At 41.1% G+C, this 17,903-nt stretch overlaps 1 protein-coding gene and 1 long non-coding RNA gene across 5 annotated transcripts in view; one reads left to right on the forward strand and one right to left on the reverse strand.

Annotated features, from left to right (window-relative positions):
• Positions 1-11,705, reverse strand: part of LOC132407651 (tubulin beta chain-like) — a 33,995-nt gene extending 22,290 nt beyond the window's left edge. The window contains exons 1-3 of one of the 4 annotated variants that reach the window (XM_059994450.1): positions 11,162-11,705; positions 1,709-1,817; positions 1,508-1,618 (exon numbers count right to left, since the gene is read on the reverse strand). In XM_059994450.1, the coding sequence (XP_059850433.1) occupies positions 1,508-1,618; positions 1,709-1,772 (175 nt within the window). In that variant the 5' untranslated portion in view covers positions 1,773-1,817; positions 11,162-11,705. Of the gene's footprint in view, positions 1-1,507; positions 1,619-1,708; positions 1,818-8,659 lie in introns of all 4 variants that reach the window. The other 3 variants (XM_059994448.1, XM_059994449.1, XM_059994451.1) reach the window with 3 other exon arrangements.
• A 103-nt stretch (positions 11,706-11,808) lies between these two features.
• LOC132407654 (uncharacterized) lies at positions 11,809-16,398 on the forward strand. Its single transcript, XR_009516552.1, has 2 exons — positions 11,809-11,955; positions 13,475-16,398. It is a non-coding gene; the product is annotated as an uncharacterized LOC132407654 (long non-coding RNA).
• Positions 16,399-17,903: the final 1,505 nt, after the last annotated feature.

Genomic DNA, 17,903 nt, shown 5'->3' on the forward strand with positions numbered 1-17,903 from the left:
GTTCACTAGGGGAAAATCAATTCTGGAATGGACATTTTGTAATGAACCAACATTGTGTTGATTAGGTAGCTTAAGGTACAGGAACCCTTAGGGGCTAGTGATCATAATATGATAGAATTCACCCTGCGGTTTGAGAGGGAAAAGATAAAGTCAGATGTATCAGTATTCCAGTGGAGTAAAGAGAATTAGAGGCATGAGAGAGCAGCTGGTCAAATTTGATTGGAAGGGGACATTAGCAGTGACGACGACAAAACCTCAATGGCTGGAATTTCTGGGGACAATTCAGAAGGTGCAGGATAGATACATCCTAAAGATAAAGATGTATTCTAAAGGGAGGTTAAGGTAAGAGAAGTCAAAGACAACAGTGAAGCAAAAAAGAGGGCATATAATATAGCAAAAGTTAGTAGAAAGTTAGAGGATTGAGAAGCTTTTAAAAACCAACAGAAGGTAACTTACAAAAACACGACAGAAAGATGAAAGCTAGCCAGTCAGTTTACAATTGACACTCGTGCGCTATGGAGTTGTGCTTTGTTCGTCCTTTGTGAACATTTGCAGTTTTGTACTTTTTCGAAAATTAAGCCTTGTTTTTACATTCAGTTACTCATCACAGTGCAAAAGAAAATGAGCAAAAGAAAAGCAGAAATGATAGTAAGCGTGAATTCAATGAACAGCGGGAAAATGAGTTCTTATTTATAGCGGGTCCGTCAGGAAAACCGTTGTGTATTGTTTGTGAAAACACTTTCTCACATAATAGAATACATGATCTTAATAGACACTATAAAACACAACATCAGACTGAAATAGAAGGAAAACTGAAGCTAGTTCTTGGGTCTGAGTTATGGAAAGAATATGTGATTAAGAAAAAGGACAAAATCAAAAGAAGACAAAATATATTTGTTAAAAGTCTCATTAAGGTAAGTAATGTTTATCTTGTTTTTATATTAAATCAATATATCATGTAAAATGCTAAATATGATTATATTAGCATATTGTCACAAGAATTGAAAGGGGGGGGTGCAAGAGTTGTAAGGCGCATCCGAACTCGTGCGTGAAAAAATTGATGCATGGAATGTAGAAGGTTGGCCACACCTGGTCTAAATGATGCTCTGCTACTTATTTTTGTGGAATAAAGGTAATATTCTAAATAGTAAATTCAAGATTTGAACAACAATTACAATAGTCTGACTGCAGTAAGATTTGAGTAAATGAATGTTTTGATTACAATAGTTCTGCCCCATCTCTAACCAGTGCTTCTTAGCTGCAAATGTAGAACTCTTCTCAAACTCCAGAACTTTGTCATCCACCTTATCTTGCATATCTATACATTGATACACTATTGTGTTTAATTGGTTTAAACTGCTTTTTAAAAAGTTCACAATGATAAAAATATAATACTGTAGAACCAATTTATTACCAGACAACTAAACTAGTACTGAATACAACTAACAAATAACTTTAAATTGAAGGATTATACCAATCTCGGTATTTTTATAAAACCTTTGCTTACCAAATACAAAGTTATCAGGTCTGAATATCTGCCCAAAAGGTCCAGAACGAACAGAGTCCATTGTACCAGGTTCCAGGTCCACAAGAATAGCACGTGGCACAAATCTACCACCTATTTAAATGCAGTATTAAACACAGTGAAATGAACAAACAGTAGAAAGCAGCAGCACTCCTGAAATATGATAAGGTGCAAGACTGATACCTGTTGCCTCATTGTAATAGACATTTATCCTCTCAAGCTGCAGATCACTCTCTCCACGGTACATTCCTGTGGGGTCAATCCCATGCTCATCACTGATGACTTCCCAGAACTAAGCAGGGAATAAGAGCACATATATGAATAACCTTCAGCAATTATTACCTTAAACAATTTTTGAAGAAACTTGAATGCGGTTCTAAGTTCCAGATTCAGCCTAGACATAAAGTGCATCTTCAGTCAAATGTGTTCAATATTTATGGAAGTTTCCAAACTTTTCTTCTATTGACTTCCAACTACTACTACACTGGTTACTATTTTAAGCAAAAGGCACATATATCTCAGGACAGTTTTTTACTCCATCATCTCAGCTGACATCTATCAAATACTTTCACAATTTTAATGACATCAGTTTAATCATCCACAAGAGAAAATCTGCAGATGCTGGAAATTCAAGCAACACACACAAAATGCTGGAGGAACTCAGCAGGCCAGGCAACATCTATGGAAAAAAGTACAGTCGACTTTTCAGGCTGAGACCCTTCAGCAGGACCATCGGGTTAATCACCCATCAGCTTTTATACGTCTAAATGAAACAACAGTAACTGTTCAGTCTTTTGTACTAGATGACAGTTCAGTGTCATTGCTGTAACACACTTGTAACTTTTCCACTCTACTGAAGTGGTCCTATGAAATGCCTTACAAAGGTACCATGAACTTCACTCATGTTTAAATGATCCGGATTGAGCTCATGCCAACCTGTATGCATGAACAACTCTACTACAGCCCCAAGAGACCATGTGGATGCAGGAACTGAAAAGAAAGTTTACATTTTAAAAAATTCATTTTCTTTCTCCTGAAAAGAAAAACCTGAGAAAATAAAACTAACAAAGAGAAGAATTAAAAGTAGTTTTCTAATGAGCAATAATGAGCTTAAACCACCTTTGCTGAGGTTTTTGCCTTTGGACAGGAGATCCCAACTTGGGGTCTACAGATCCCTTGCATAATGGCATAAAAAAAGGTTGGGAACCCCTGCCTCGGAAGGATGGAGCTTGTGCTTTTCTTTGTGGCAAGAATCCTGCCAAAGATCACTGTACTTATATAGACTGGATGCAGAGACAACCTTACGGCCCACAACACCCAAGACTTTAAGAGACATACAGTATGGAAACAGCCCCCTCAGACCATCAATTCCGTGCTGACCATCAGCTACTCATTTACATTAATTCCACATTCATCCCATTTTTTTAAGTTCTCCCACCTTCTCATCACCTCCTCCCAGAAGGGCCTCTGGCAGTACAGTTCCAAATGACTTCTTCCAAAATCCTTTGGCAGATAGAAAACTGGGATTTCCAGTTTCGTTGGGGAAATCCTTAGAGGGTTATTTTACAGTTTTTAAAGATTTTCTTCAATTTGAGGTAAAGACTTATATGATTCAAAAAAAATGTGGTAACAAAAAGATAAGGTAAAGTAAAACAATTTTAAAGAAGTAGTTTACCTTACCTGCTTCCTAATGCAAAGTCTAATAATCACAAATGAATAGAGACTTATATTTCTGTGGTGAACTACATATACCTGTCTGGACTTGCCCCCCCCCCCCACTGACTGCTTCTGTGACTTCTCGCACGAACCCCAGTATAAAGGCGATTGGAGACACTGCCCCAGCCTCAGTCTCCAGGATGTAGTGTGGTCACTTGCTGCTTGTTCTTTCTTCCAGCCAATAAAAGCCTATATTTCGCTCACGTCTCCGAGAGTTATTGATGGTGCATCAATTTCCCACAGAGTCTAACCTGGAGCAGAATCTGGGTGTAGATTTCCTTTTGCAATGCTTTGGAAAGCCAGAATGGTCTGCTGCTGGACTATCTTTTTGGCATGACAGACAGTCAGCATGTGCTAAACTTGAGATATACTGTCACTAAAATGGCTCAGCGAAACTTGAAATGTACTTCATCAAAATGGTTAGTAGTCCTAACTAGTTAACAACATTCACTCCAATGTGCCATTCATTACAGTAACATGTTAAGGAATCCTGTAACTAATGATACATTTATTTCTAAAGTGAAATTACATGCATTTTTCCCTTCAGCCAACACCAGAAACAGGACCTTTAGGTCAATACTAACCCCAAGAAATTTTCTGTAGTAATCACATTTACCAGCACTTGGCCCACAGCTTCGGTGTTTTGGCAATTCAGGTGGTCATCCAGATACTTTATAAATGTTGTGAGAGTACTTGCCTCCATCATCTTCTCAGGCAGTGCGTTTAAGACTACAACCACACTCTTGGAGAAAAAATGTTTCCTCAGATTCCTTCGAACCCTTATATTTCTCACCTTAATCCTATCCTCTTTGGTTTTAGACATCTCTAATATGGAAACGTTTCTTACTGTCCACACTATCTACACTCCTCATAATTTTATATACCTCTATCAGGTCCTTCCCCACCACACCCTGCTGCAACCTTTTGAAGTCTGCGCACCAAGATCCCTCTGTTCAACACTAGTCCCCAGGTAATTGACTTCCACTCCACTCACTGCCCAGTTTACTTTGGAGAAACCAGTATCAATCTTCTCGAGATTCAAAGTGATTTCTGCGATTGCTTAATTGCTTGTACTTAATTGCTTGTACTGCATTTCTTCCAAGATAATATACATTTTCTTCAAATGAAAATTGCTTCTAAGTAACAGTCATTTTCCGGATCCTTCTATTTGCAATCATGCAAATAATTTCTTTATTAGGTCAAAGAAAATGAGGAGTCCACTTTGTGCACACTGAACGTGGTGCTGTCGGTAGGAATAAGTGCAAATGCCTGCTTTACCTGGAGTAATTATTTGAGGCCCTGGATGGTGAGAAGGGAAGAGGTGAAAGGGAAAGGCATCATTGCAAGGGAGTGTGCCACAAGGAAGTGTATTGGGGGATAGGAGAGGAAAGACTGCAATCCCTTTGGAATACTCAAAGGCAAAGGGAAATGAGTACAGCACGTGCCTGGTGGTGGTATCTTGCTGGAGGTGCTGGAAATTGTGAAGAATGATCCATTGATGATTGGTTAGATAGACCAGCGAGCACTTCTTGTTCTGGCCAGGAGAGGGCGTCTGCACAGACTGCAGGAACTAGACTGAGGTGTGTAGAAGGGCTGTGGAAGAGGAGAGGGTCAGGAAAAACATCTTCAACCCTACTTTTGAACCTCTCCAGAGTTTCACCTCTCCCAATATCTGCAATTTTCTTTAGCCTTCCTACCTCCAAGGTTGCTGTGCTGCTTAAGTACTGCACTCATGACCATCTTTTTATTTAATCACCCTATCATTGTCACTGTGCTTTCATCTCAGTAATTCATTTCTTCAAATCTCTCTGCTTCTTTTACCTTTAACATAGACATTTAAGACTGTAAACCTTTATGTTTTGGATTTTCTAGATAAATCTTTCAATGTATTTTACTTCAATGAAGCACCATCTAAATACAAGTTGTTCTTTTTTCTTGTGTCTAATTATGTAATACCATTACTAAACTGCATATGCCAAAATGAATTTCATGCTATTTTTGAGACTAATTATTAAGTTCAAATTCAAGATCTTAAATTTAAAAAGCCAATCTATGGAGAAGATAGGAAAAGTGAAATTACTGGAAAACTGCATCAGAGGTGGTTAAGCAATGATATAAATACATATATAAAGAGTCATAACTCTCACAAATACACACCCCTTGGTGAAAGCAGACTCCAATGGTTAACTAGAAAAGGTAAAGACTATATTAGGTAATAGGCTTAATGTTGCCAGGGGAAGCATAAGCTTAAAAATAAGTTAAAAAACTAGAAAAGAATAGCACTTGAAATGGATACATTGAAAACAAAGAGCCAACTAGAAGGAAATATAATTTTTTAAGAAGAAATCGTGTGCAAAGTAATAAGGAGGAAAGTACAACAAATAATAACATAATAATATTTATTTACCATCTGTTTAACATCAAGTTTATTATCATTTTCAGAAGAATGGTGAAGTACAGGTACAGTGAAATATTTGCCTGCAGCAGCATCACGAGCACATAGATCCAGACAACACACAGAACATACAGTAAATTATGCACAAATTCCATTGATTATACAAAATAATGAAGAAAAACACGTGCAAAACAAAACGCCATTGCAAATAAAAATCATAATCAGAAACAAGTCATGGTGGCTTAGTGGTTAGATGCTAATACAGCTCAGCACATCAGAGTTCAATTCTGGCATCAACTGTAAGAAGTCTGTGTGTGTTTCTTGTGACTGTGTGGCTTTCCTCCGGGTGCTCCAGTTTCCTCCCTGAGTCCAAAGACACACTGCTTAGCAGCTTAATTGATCATTGTGAATTGTCCTCTGATTAGGCTTGGGTTAAATAGGTGGGTTTCTGGGCAATCTGGCTCATTGGGCCAGAAGGGCCTGTTCAACCTACAGTGAAAAGTGTCCATGGTAATGCTAGAGTGGTCTGTAGTGTGCCTTTGCAGAGGTAAGATTAGGATTGTGCAGCTCTGAACAAGAACCTATTGGTTATTAGACTTCAGGCTTCTATACCTCCTGTATCTTGGTAGCAGTGGAGGTGGTGGGGATCCTTGATGATAGATGAGACCTAGAGGCAGCATCTCGGGTAGTCTTTCTACAGTGGAGAAGACTGTATCCGTGATTGATTGGGCAGTGTCCATTCCCTGTGTTCCTGTGCATTGCTGTTGCAGTATGAGTCCGTGATGCAACCAGTCAGGATACTTTCAACAATGCATCTGTATAAGTTTGTTATAGTATTTGCCGACATGTTGAATCTTGTTATATTTCTAAACATGCAAAGGCACTGGTGCACTTTCTCCATGATTGCATCTACGTGCTGAACATACATACACTACAGCACAGGAGGTCATATAACTGATCAAGTACATGCTGGGTCCCAGCAAAGAAATCTATTAATTGATATGCGTATTTCCCTCTGACATCCTCCCTCACATGCTCAATCACTCGTCTTTGAATCATTGTCACTTATTATACTACAGTCTATTTACAGTAGCCAATTAACTTCCTGTTTAAATGGTGAGATTGGGAAATGTTGTTTAAAAAAGCCCTGGACGTTATTGGATACATGTCACAAAAAGCTAACGTGTAGGTGCATCTCACCTTGGAAATCCTATTGCAATAGGATTTGAGCACAAGAACAAAGGTGCCTTCCTGCAATTATACAGTGTTTGAGTGAGAGAGACTTAATTATTATGTACAGTTTTGATCTTACGTAAAACAAAGAATATACTAGTCATAAAAAAGCACAGCTAGGATTCACCAGACTGATTCCTGTCAAAGCAGATCTGTCAAATGTGGAGAGATAGAATCGGTTAAATCCCTATTCTCTAGAGCTTAGAAGGATGAGAGCTGATCAAAATGAAACATACAGTGAGCAAATCACAAACACGTGAAAATCTGCAGACGCTGGAAACCAAGCAACACACACAAAATGCTGGAGGAACTCAACAGGCCAGGTCGCAGTCCTGCCGAAGGGTCTCAGACCAAAACATCGACTGTACATTTTTTCCATAGATGCTGCTTGGCCTGCTGAGTTCCTCCAGCATTTTGTGTGTGTTGCATACAAAGTGAGGATGCTATCCCTGGCTGAGGAGTCTAGAACTAGGGGCTATAGTCTCTGAATAAGTGATGGGCCATAATTAGGACTGAAATAAGAAATGTCTTCACCTGAAGTGCTGTGGAGGCTCAGATATTGATTGCAGTGCATTTAAAAGCAAGTTCAGTAGATTTCCGGATATTAAAGGAATCACAGGATGTGATTTCATTAGAGGCAGTATATAAATTTAAGCTGTGGTTAAGTGCCTAGACTAGTTATCTGATGTTCACAGCTAATATGGTAAAGTTTGCAAGTGATGTGAGAAGTTCAAAATCAGAATCTAAAATCTAGACATTCACACTACTGAGACATGACTAAAGAGTAGATTTACATATTGTAGAAGCATAATTTAAAACCAAGACAGAAAAGCCTCACATTTAAGAAATTTGAAGCAAATTGAAAACCATTGAAAAAGTCATTAAAAAAACACAAAATGCTGGCAGAACTCAGCAGGCCAGACAGCATCTATGGGAGGAGGTACTGACGACGTTTCAGGCCGAAACCCTTCATCAGGAGTACTACCTCCTCCCATAGATGCTGTCTGGCCTGCTGAGTTCTGCCAGCATTTTGTGTTTTTATTTATTTCCAGCATCTGCAGATTCACTTGCGCTGCCTTTGAAAAAGTCATAAAACCACAGTTCACTAGAGAAGTTAAACATGTTAGATAAAAATATGCTTGCAGAAGTCAAAAAGTTCACAGTATAACAGATACAATTATAGTTACTTAAATATATTTATGGAAGAAAATGTACAATGTTTTTCAGAGAATATAGGAAGAAAAATCAAACCATTTTAAATGTCAGGATCTCAGAGAACTAGAAGACATTTTGCAGATGCTGAAGAGATATCATCCTTTTCAACTTTGAATGATTCTTTGCTAAACAAGATGTTGTTGAGCCACATTCATAAGAATTAATATTTAGCTTAATTTTGTTTTCTGCAATTTAGCATTATAAATCAAATACCACTTTTCTTCAGAATCATAACCCAAGAAATATTTTATAACTTAATAAAAATTAACAGCAGTACCATAAGGAATGAGAAATAAAAATTATGGAAGGTTGTCCCAGGCAGAAATCGCTATGTTCAACATTTCTACAGCATTTGGTGAATGACTCCCTGAAATGCTTTTTTTCCATTTTCAAGGCAAAGTCAGGAGCGTGATGAAATTCACTTTACTTGCCTGGATGAGCAGTTCCAACAACACGAAAATCTCAACACTTCCCACAACAAGACAGCCCAGTTGAATGACTCCCTATCAGCACACTAAATATTAATTCACTCCGCCACCAGAGGATTGTGGCTTTGCTATGCACCATTTACTGACCTTCTTACATTATAGCCTCAAGGCAGCAGATGCTTGAGATCAGTTTTCCTTCTCCGAGATGAGCTGCCAGCCACGTCTGATGAGCCTCGTTTGCCCAAAGCGTTTAAAGTGCCAGCAACCCACTTTGCTACTTCTCCTGTCAGTACAAATGGTTCCGGCAGGCTTTGAAGCTAAGCGACATTCGAAGACTATGAGCTGAACTTGGTTGTCAGACGCTATTTGAGGCTCATGTCATTGGGAGCATTTAATTGATACTTCACCCTGTCCCCGCCCTCACTCTAACAATCTTAAGAACTTTATACACACGTTCATGGGGAAGGCTTCAGGAGTAAACTCCAAGGGAAAAATCTGGAACTGGAGTCCTTAAGGCAGTCCTACTTTGAGTTCAATGCTGACTGACAACTCCTGTGACGCCACTGGTGCCAAACTGTATCGGTCTCTGTCATTCCTTAGCTGTGTGGAGAGGGGGAGGCCTGCTGCATGTGCAACAGCTTGCTCTCCGTATCATACTGCCCTGGCTTGTGTATTGACTGATGCTGCTGCACCAATAAAGTAGACAGCTAGGGTGCAACATCCACAATCAACATCATGGATGTTGCCTTAGGTTCAGGCTTACTCTTACAGTACCTCCCAAGACACTACCTTTGCCATTAGGAAGGACAAGGGCAGATACTACATAGGCAAACCATCACTCACAGGTTCCCCATCAAGTTACACACTGTTGTAAATACAAGGGGCGATTGATATGTTTGAGGCATAAGGTAGAAGGAGATGAGTTATTAACTTCAAACTTTCTGCATAACCACTCAAACAGTTGCCCTGCATGTGCACGTAACGAAAGCTGTATAACTTATCTCCTTCTACCTTAGGCCACAAACTTATCAATCACCTATCTGTGGACACTTTCTGGAGGTCCAAGATCTGTATGCTCCACGACCGCTGGACTAAGTGTGTAAATGTAAGCGGGGACTATGCTGAAAAATAAATGTGCTAGGTTTTCTAAAATAGACTCCTTCTACCTTAGGCCACAAACTTATCAATCACCACTCGTACGTCTACTTTCAAATCCCTAATCTATAGACAAAATGGCAGATGCAGAATCCTCATATCTGCAATCTTTCTCTGTGGAGGCACACAACGTCATCTTCAGCTCTGCTCCTGTTTTGACTAGAACCCACACACGGCACAGTGGGTGTCCACTGCTTCCAAGCTAGTACAGTATTTCAGTTTCCTGAGACTTAGCCATCCCGTCATTCATTTGCCAGTCTTCATAAGTCAGCACTGCCATCTGACCTTCTTGCTATGGTCTTTGTGGCTGTCTGCCATCTTGCACCATCATAATGTTATTTTAAAGACACTCAACGTTAGAACAGATTTTTCTATTTCAATGGAAAGCAATGTTTAACAATTTGGAACACAAGAGATTCTGCAAACGTGGGAAATCTTGAGCAACTGGCACAAATGCTGGAGGAAATCAGCAAGTCAGGCAGCACCTGTGATGGATAACAGAGAGTTGATGTTTCAGGCTGAGACTTTTCATCAGGACTGGAAAGGGTGAGGGCAGAAACCAGAATGAGAGGGTGGGGGTAGCGGAAGGAATATCAAATGGCTTGATGTAAGAGCTGGGACATCATTTAACATCTTTATAAAACATTGGTGGGGCCCAGCTTTGTGCTTTGTATGCACTTTTTATCAACATACTATCGAAGGGATGATATTACACTGGAGAGGGCGCAGAAGAGATTCACCAGGGTATTGCCTGGGGAAGGTTTTCCAGTTACCAGTTGCCTGAATAGGCTGGTTGATTTCCCTGGAGTGGCCTACCAGCACCGCTCACAATTATGAAAGGTAAATATTAAGAATCATTTTCCCATGGTAGAAGATTTAGAGAACTATTTTAAGAGCAGTTGCAATTTGGAATGCAGCGCCTTAAGAGTAAGTGGAGGCAGAGCAGATATTCCTGCATTTAAAAAGCATTTAGACCAGGAGTTCCCAACCTTTTTTCTGCCATAGACCCCAGGTTGGGAACCTCAAAACTATCAAAGCAGAGCAGGCCAATGACCTAATATGGATATTAAAGGATGTATAATTGGCATAATGTGGTTGGCAAACCGGCTAGTCAAAGTGCTGTATGACTGATGTATTTATGGAGGTAGATTGATTTCTAGATACAAAAAAAAACAGAAGGAATATGGCCAGAGAGATTGAGAAAGAGGATTAGACTGTAAAATTGATTGATGACCTACTCAACTTCCTATTATACTCCTACTTCAACAGTTGAGTGCAATTCTAGTTACAACGCTACAGACAGAAGGTGGAAGTTTTGAAGAGGACGGAGCTGATGTTGCTTCGATTACAGCATTAGCAATAAGGAGAGGTTGTACATACTTGGATTGCTTTCTCTCGAGCATCAGCGGCTGAGTGGAGACATGACAGAAGTTTTAAAAACAGATATAGGGTAGAACACCAGAGCTTCTTTCCCAGGGAGGAAATATCACCTACTGGAGGACGTATGTTTGGTGTGCGATGGAAAAAGTTGCTGCACAGTTCTATTCCGACTGAAGCATGACTGCCGCGGTAACTTTGGATGTTTGGCAGAGGAAAGTAGAGAATCTGCCAGGACTCCTAGTGTTTGGACTTGTACCCAGATGAGCAAGGTCCCCAGCCCCAGGTCAGCTTCCTTTATCCCGCCCAAACGATTATACCCTCTCAAACACACACGCATAAAAACAGGCGATCATGACTACGCATCAACAGGTAGAATCCCATCGTGCATCAATCACCACATGAACAACACACAACAGCTAGGCCAGACACCGGCCAACTGCGCCTGCGTAGCGGCCGATTTAACTGCGCATGCGTTAGCGCAGTCCTGCCCAAGTGGCGGGAAAGGGGGGCGGGGGAGGACTGAGGTGGCCGACGCTCGCCCGATTCTGTTATCGGCTCTCTGCGGCCACGCTACACACCTTTGCCCCGATCTGGTTCCCGCATTGACCGGCCTGAATGTGCACAATCTCCCTCATGCTGTCAGACAGATTTAAGCGAATCCCTAATCATCTTCTCAGCCCTCCATTGGACATTTTACTGTCAATCAAAGTGTGTGCCGCCGGCTGGATTGGAGTTCAATGTCAATCAACGTATATGCCCGCCCCTCCACTGCCGGCTTCCTTTCAACCCAGCGGAGCTGCTTGTGATTGGCTATGAGTTGCTGTTGCCTAGTAACAGCGTTATCGCCTCCCCTTTTGCCCTGTCACAATATTCGGCCTCTCTGACGATGTGGTGCTGTGCCCTGTCCGGTAGGGTTGGAAATAAAATTAGAAACACTCAGTATCGGTGGGAGGGGACTTCTGTTTTTTTAAAATGCATTCTATTTCCTATTGGACTCCAGCAAGGTTACATAGATTAGGGTTGAAAAATACCCCTGAATGCTGGGGCTGTGAGCCGATAAAGGAGACTTAGTACATATGCTCTTTGGTCCCGTCCCAGAATTCAAGAATTTTGGATTATGATACAGAGGTATATTGGTGAAGTTTCAGGCATTCAACTCCCTTTCTGCCCCAGACTTCTTGACTTGGGAGACACACTTGGGTTTCTTGGGGATAAACACTCCCAAAATTGGATCCAGACAAGTATAATGGTAGGAAGACAAATCACACACAGAAAGAACCAAAGTGGCAGCTTTTGAGCGCATGTCTTACACACAGTTTGATAGATTGGACACCTATACACAAAAATGGGGCAAATATTTAGGTTTCCTGGGGGGGGGGGATAGTGGTGAATGTAGTGGTGAAGCATATTGCTGAATGGTAGTCTTTTATTAGAGGTCTAATAGACACACTTAGTTATTACATTGATATTTATTTTTGCCATGTTTATTTTTATTTTATGGATAATTTTATGTTTTGTAAGCTATGGTTTACATAGTTTTCACACTGACTCAAAGGTTCGGGGAAAAAATACTAAAAATAAAATATTTTGTTATGGTTGTAATAGATATTAGTCATTTTCCAAAGTGACCTTGGAATTTTATGCAGCACCTTTATTGCACGGTGAGTGGCCAAAATATGGAAGTATAAAAGGTAGAAGCAGATTAAAGTTGGGACTGGGTACTTAATTTAGAATTGTACCTCCGACAGTTGAAGAAATTTGGTATGGGCCCCCAAATCCTAAGAACTTTTTAACGGAGCACAAATGAGAGCATCCTGACTGGCTGCATGGCTGGTATGGGAACTGTGCTTCCCCCAATCGCAGGACTCTACAGAGAGTGCTGTGGACAGCCCAGTGCATCTTTAGATGTGAATTTCCCACTGTTCAGGACATTTACAAAGGCAGGTGAGTAAAAAGGGCCCAGAGGATCATTGGGAACTCAAGTCACCCCAACCATAAACTGTTCCAGCTGCTACCAACAGGGAAACAGTACCGCAGCATAAAAGCCAGGGCCAACAGTTTTCAGGACAGCTTCTTCCACCAGGCCATCAGACTGATTAATTCATGCTGATACAATTGTATTTCTTTGTTACATTGACTGTCCTGTTGTACATACTATTTATTACAAATTACTATAAGTTGCACCTTGCACACTTAAGATAGAGATGTAACATAAAGATTTTTACTCATGTATATGAAGGATGTAGGTAATTAAGTCAATTCAATTTAGTTCAATTCAAATTCAAATTATATGCTCAGAAAAGAAACAAATGTGCAGGGCAAAGCATTAAGAGTGAAATGCATTGTAAACCTCTTTCACCGCTAGAATAGACACAATGGGCCAAAGGGTCTCCGCCGAAATGTTGACTGATTTACTCTTTTTCATAGATGCTGCCTGGCTTGCTGAGTTCCTCCAGCTTTTGTGTGTTTTGCTTTGGATTTCCAGCATCTGCAGATTTTCTCATGTTCGCCAATGTTCTGTTGGGGTTTTGCCTTGGCCACTTGGCTTCATACTTAGTCACAGCATTCATCTAAGCAGCGAGCAAAGAGCTGAATTCCAGGAGTGGGGTGAGAGAGAATTCCCTTGACATCAAGGCAGCATTTAGTAAAGTGTGGCATCAGGAAAAGCTGAAGTCAGTGGGAGTCGGACTAAAAACATTCCAGTGGTTGGAGTCGTGGTTCACACAGAAGAAGACCGTGGGTGTTGGAGGTCAATCATCCCAGCACCAGAACATCGCTGCAGAAGCTCCTCAGAACTCTGCCCTAGGTCCAACCATCTCTAACAACTGCATCGATGAATTGTCATTCCATTATAGAGTCAGAAGTGGAGACATTCACAGATGATTGCACATTGTTCAATTTCTTCTACAGCTCTTCAGCAGGTGAAATCGCCTATTCCCACATGCAGCAGGACAAAGAAAACATTCATACATGCATGAGTTGATGAATGGCAGGTAACATTTCTGTAACAGAAGGAGGAGCAGGCAGTGAACAAGAGAAAAGCGAACCCTACCTGTCATTGAGAAGCGTTGTCTCTGAGTCCTCTACCATGAATATCCCGGGGGCTACCACTGACCAGAAACTCAGCTGAACTGGCTAAATAAGTATTGTGGCTATAAGGTTAGAGTTTGTGGCAAATCACTCACCTCCTGATGCTCCAGGACCTTCCAGCCATCTGTGAAGTAGAGTTCAGAGTGTGACGAAATACTCAACAGTGCCCACAACTCTCAAAAAAACTGGAACATCATCCAGAATAAAACACGCCACTCAACCACCCTAAACACTAATTTCTCTCATTAAGAGCACATAGTGGCTGCACTGTACTATCTACAAAACCACCAGGTACCCACCCAGGCTACTGACAACAGGCCCTTCCCAATCTGCAGTCCCCACCATCGGGGTGGATGAGTGCAGGCTCTCCTGCAAGACACACAGCATCCAGATTCAGCAATATATTGTTGGTCCTTCATCGGCATTGGGCTTAGATCCTGGTATTTCCTCCTTAACACCTGTGTTAAAAATGCACCCTCACCAGCTGGAATGCAACAGTTTTCGAAGATGGTCCCCTTCATAAATTCTCAAGGGGAATTGGAGATGGATAACAATTGCTGATCATGACTGTAACACCCAAATCCCAAAAATAAAAACAAAAAAACTTGTCTGTAAGTCTTGTTTAGCCAGAGTGTTGAGAGAAATTTGAGAACATTAAAAAATGAATCACATGAGACAAAAATGCTGATAAGTGTGAGGTTCTACATTTTGGTAGGAATAATCCAAATAGGACATACATGGTAAATGGTCAGGCATTGAAGAATGCAGTAGAACAGAGTGATCTAGGAATAATGGTGCATGGTTCCCTGAAGGTGGAATCTCATGTGGATAGGGTGGTGAAGAAAGCTTTTGGTATGTTGGCCTTTATAAATTAGAGCATTGAGTATAGGAGTTGGGATGTAATGTTAAAATTGTACAAGGCATTGGTAAGGCCGAATTTGGAGTATTGTGTACAGTTCTGGTCACCGAATTATAGGAAAGATGTCAACAAAATAGAGAGAGTACAGAGAAGATTTACTAGAATGTTACCTGGGTTTCAGCACCTAAGTTATAGGGAAAGATTGAACAAGTTAGGTCTTTATTCTTTGGAGTGTAGAAGGTTAATGGGGGACTTGATAGTGGTATTTAAAGTTATGAGGGGGATAGATAGAGTTGACGTGGATAGACTTTTTCCATTGAGAGTAGGGGAGATTCAAACAAGAGGACGTGAGATGAGAGTTAGGGGGCAAAAGTTTAAGGGTAACACGAGGGGGAATTTCTTTACTCAGAGAGTGGTAGCTGTATGGAATGAGCTTGCAGTAGAGGCAGGTTCGATATTATCATTTAAAGTAAAATTGGATAGGTATATGGACAGGAAAGAAATGGAGGGTTATGGGCGGAGTGCTGGTCAGTGGGACTAGGTGAGAGTAAGCGTTCGGCACAGACTAGAAGGGCCGAGATGGCCTGTTTCCGTGCTGTAATTGTTATATGGTTATAAAAATGTTGATATCTGTACAGGAGATCTTCAAAACATGGTGTATTCAAAGTTCAAAGTAAATCTATTATCTAAGTACATATATGTCATTATGTACTACCCTGAGGTTAAATTTCATGCAGACATTCACTGTGCGTGCAAAGAAACACAATAGAATCAATGAAAATTTACATACAACGAAGATGACAATCAGTGTGCAAAACATAACACATTTTGCAAATGTAAAAAGAGAAAAACAAGATAATAAATATCAAAGGCATGAGTTGTACAGTCCTTGCAAGCGAGTCCATTGATTGTAGAATCAATCCAGTGTTGGGGTGAGTGAAGATACTCCCTCTGGTTAAGGAGCCCGATGGTTGAGGGGTAATAACTATTACTGAACCTGGAGGTGTGAGACCTGAGGCTCCTGTACCTGCCTCCTGATGGCAGCAGTGGGAAGAGATGGTAGGGGTCCTTGATGGTGGATGCTGCTTTCCTGCTACAGTGCTTCTTGTAGATGTGTTCAATGGTGCAGAGGGGCTTATCAACACCTCCACCTACTAACTCGACCACTATATTTTTTCCCATCAGTCACCTTATGGACAGCTTGGTGCCACTATATAGACATAGAATTAATCTACTGTATGTATGTAAACCATCTCATGCATTTATATTTGTTGTGTTTTTAATTTTATTGTGTTCTTTATCTTTCATGATCTTTTTGTGCTGCATCAGATCTGGAGTAACAATTATTTCGTTCTTCTTACACTTCTGTTCAGGAAATTACATTAAACAATCATGAAATCTTTACTTGTGAAGGACTGGGCTGTGTACACTACTTTTTATAGCCTTTTCCAGTTAAGGGCATTAAAACCAGTCGGTATACTCTTCGATTTGTTTCAAAAGCGACCAATCAGAGTTCGGAGCCAAAAGGTAACCATGTCTTCACAAGTCTGAGGAAAGGGCTTTAAGAATCCGTGCTTCACAGCCACCTTCTCAGAGCTTGAACAGTGACCAGAGTTCAGGATTCATTAGCAAGGTCAAATAAAAAAAGGCAGGGGCAAGTGGAGTGGTCTCTATTGGAGTGGGGCAGTGTTAGAGGAGGCAGACTTTTGGATTTGGCTCAATAGGCTTAGTCAATAGATAGGTGTGGGCAGCATTATTATCTGGTAAGCTGCTTCTTGCTCATTCTTCACCTGTAAGTGTATAGTTAGGGCAGTAAGAATGGCTCCAGGGGCTGTCTTTTGTTCTGTGTGAGAGTTGTAGGTAAATTTAGAAGACCTCCAGCTTCCTGGATAATCACATCGGCACAAGGTGCCCTGAACTGCAGCTCCTTGGAATGTTTTGAAGAACTTGAGCTGCAACTCGATGACCTTCATCTCGTAAGGGAAACTGAGGAGATGACAGATAGGAGTTACAGAGAGGTAATCACTGCAGGTTGCAGCAGACAGCTGAATGGATAACTGTTAGGAGAGGGAAGGGAAACAGGCAGTGGGTACAGAGTACCCCTGTGGCTGTTCCCCTCAATAACGTATACCATTATGGACACTGTTCGGGGGGAACCACAACGACTCGGTCTCTGGTGCTGTGGCTCAGAAAGGAAGGGCAGAGGAGCAATGTAGTGATATTAGGAGAGTACATAGGAGAGACTGTGGATGCGACAGAGAGATGAAGATGGTATGTTGCCTCCCAGGCGCCAGGAATGTCTTGGATCGTGTCCATGACATCCTAAGGGGGGAGGGTGAACAGCCAGACATCTTGGTACATATTGGTACCAATGGCATAGGAAAGAAAAAGAAGAGAACCTAAACAGAGAATTTAGGGGGCTAGGTAGAAAGCTGAAAAGCAGGACCTGCAGGGTAGCCATCTCTGGTTTGCTCCCTGTGCCACGTGCCAGTGAGGGCAAGAATAGGACGATTTGGCGGATGAATTCTGAGGAACTGTTGTAGGGGGCAGGTTTCAGATTTATGGATCATTGCGCTCTCTTCTGGGAAAGGACAGGCTGCAGCTGAACCCAAGGAGTACCAACAGCCTTGAAGGTAAGTATGCTAGAGCTGTTGGGGAGGGTTTAAGCTAATTTGGCAGGGGTATGGGAACCAGAATGATAGGGCTGAGGACAGGGATGTTGGTTTACAAGCAGAGGTGGTGTTCTTTCAAGAATGATCATTCAAGAATCAATATATGGTTCTGGAGGACTGGAAAATTGCAAATGTCACTCCATTCTTCAAGAAGGGAGGGAGACAAAAGAAAAGAAATTATAGGCCAATTAGCCTGACGGTGGTTAGGAAGATATTGGAGTCAATTATTAAAAAT

This window comes from Hypanus sabinus, chromosome 18 (assembly GCF_030144855.1).
Source record: "Hypanus sabinus isolate sHypSab1 chromosome 18, sHypSab1.hap1, whole genome shotgun sequence".
In the NCBI taxonomy this organism is placed as follows: Eukaryota; Metazoa; Chordata; class Chondrichthyes; order Myliobatiformes; family Dasyatidae; genus Hypanus; species Hypanus sabinus.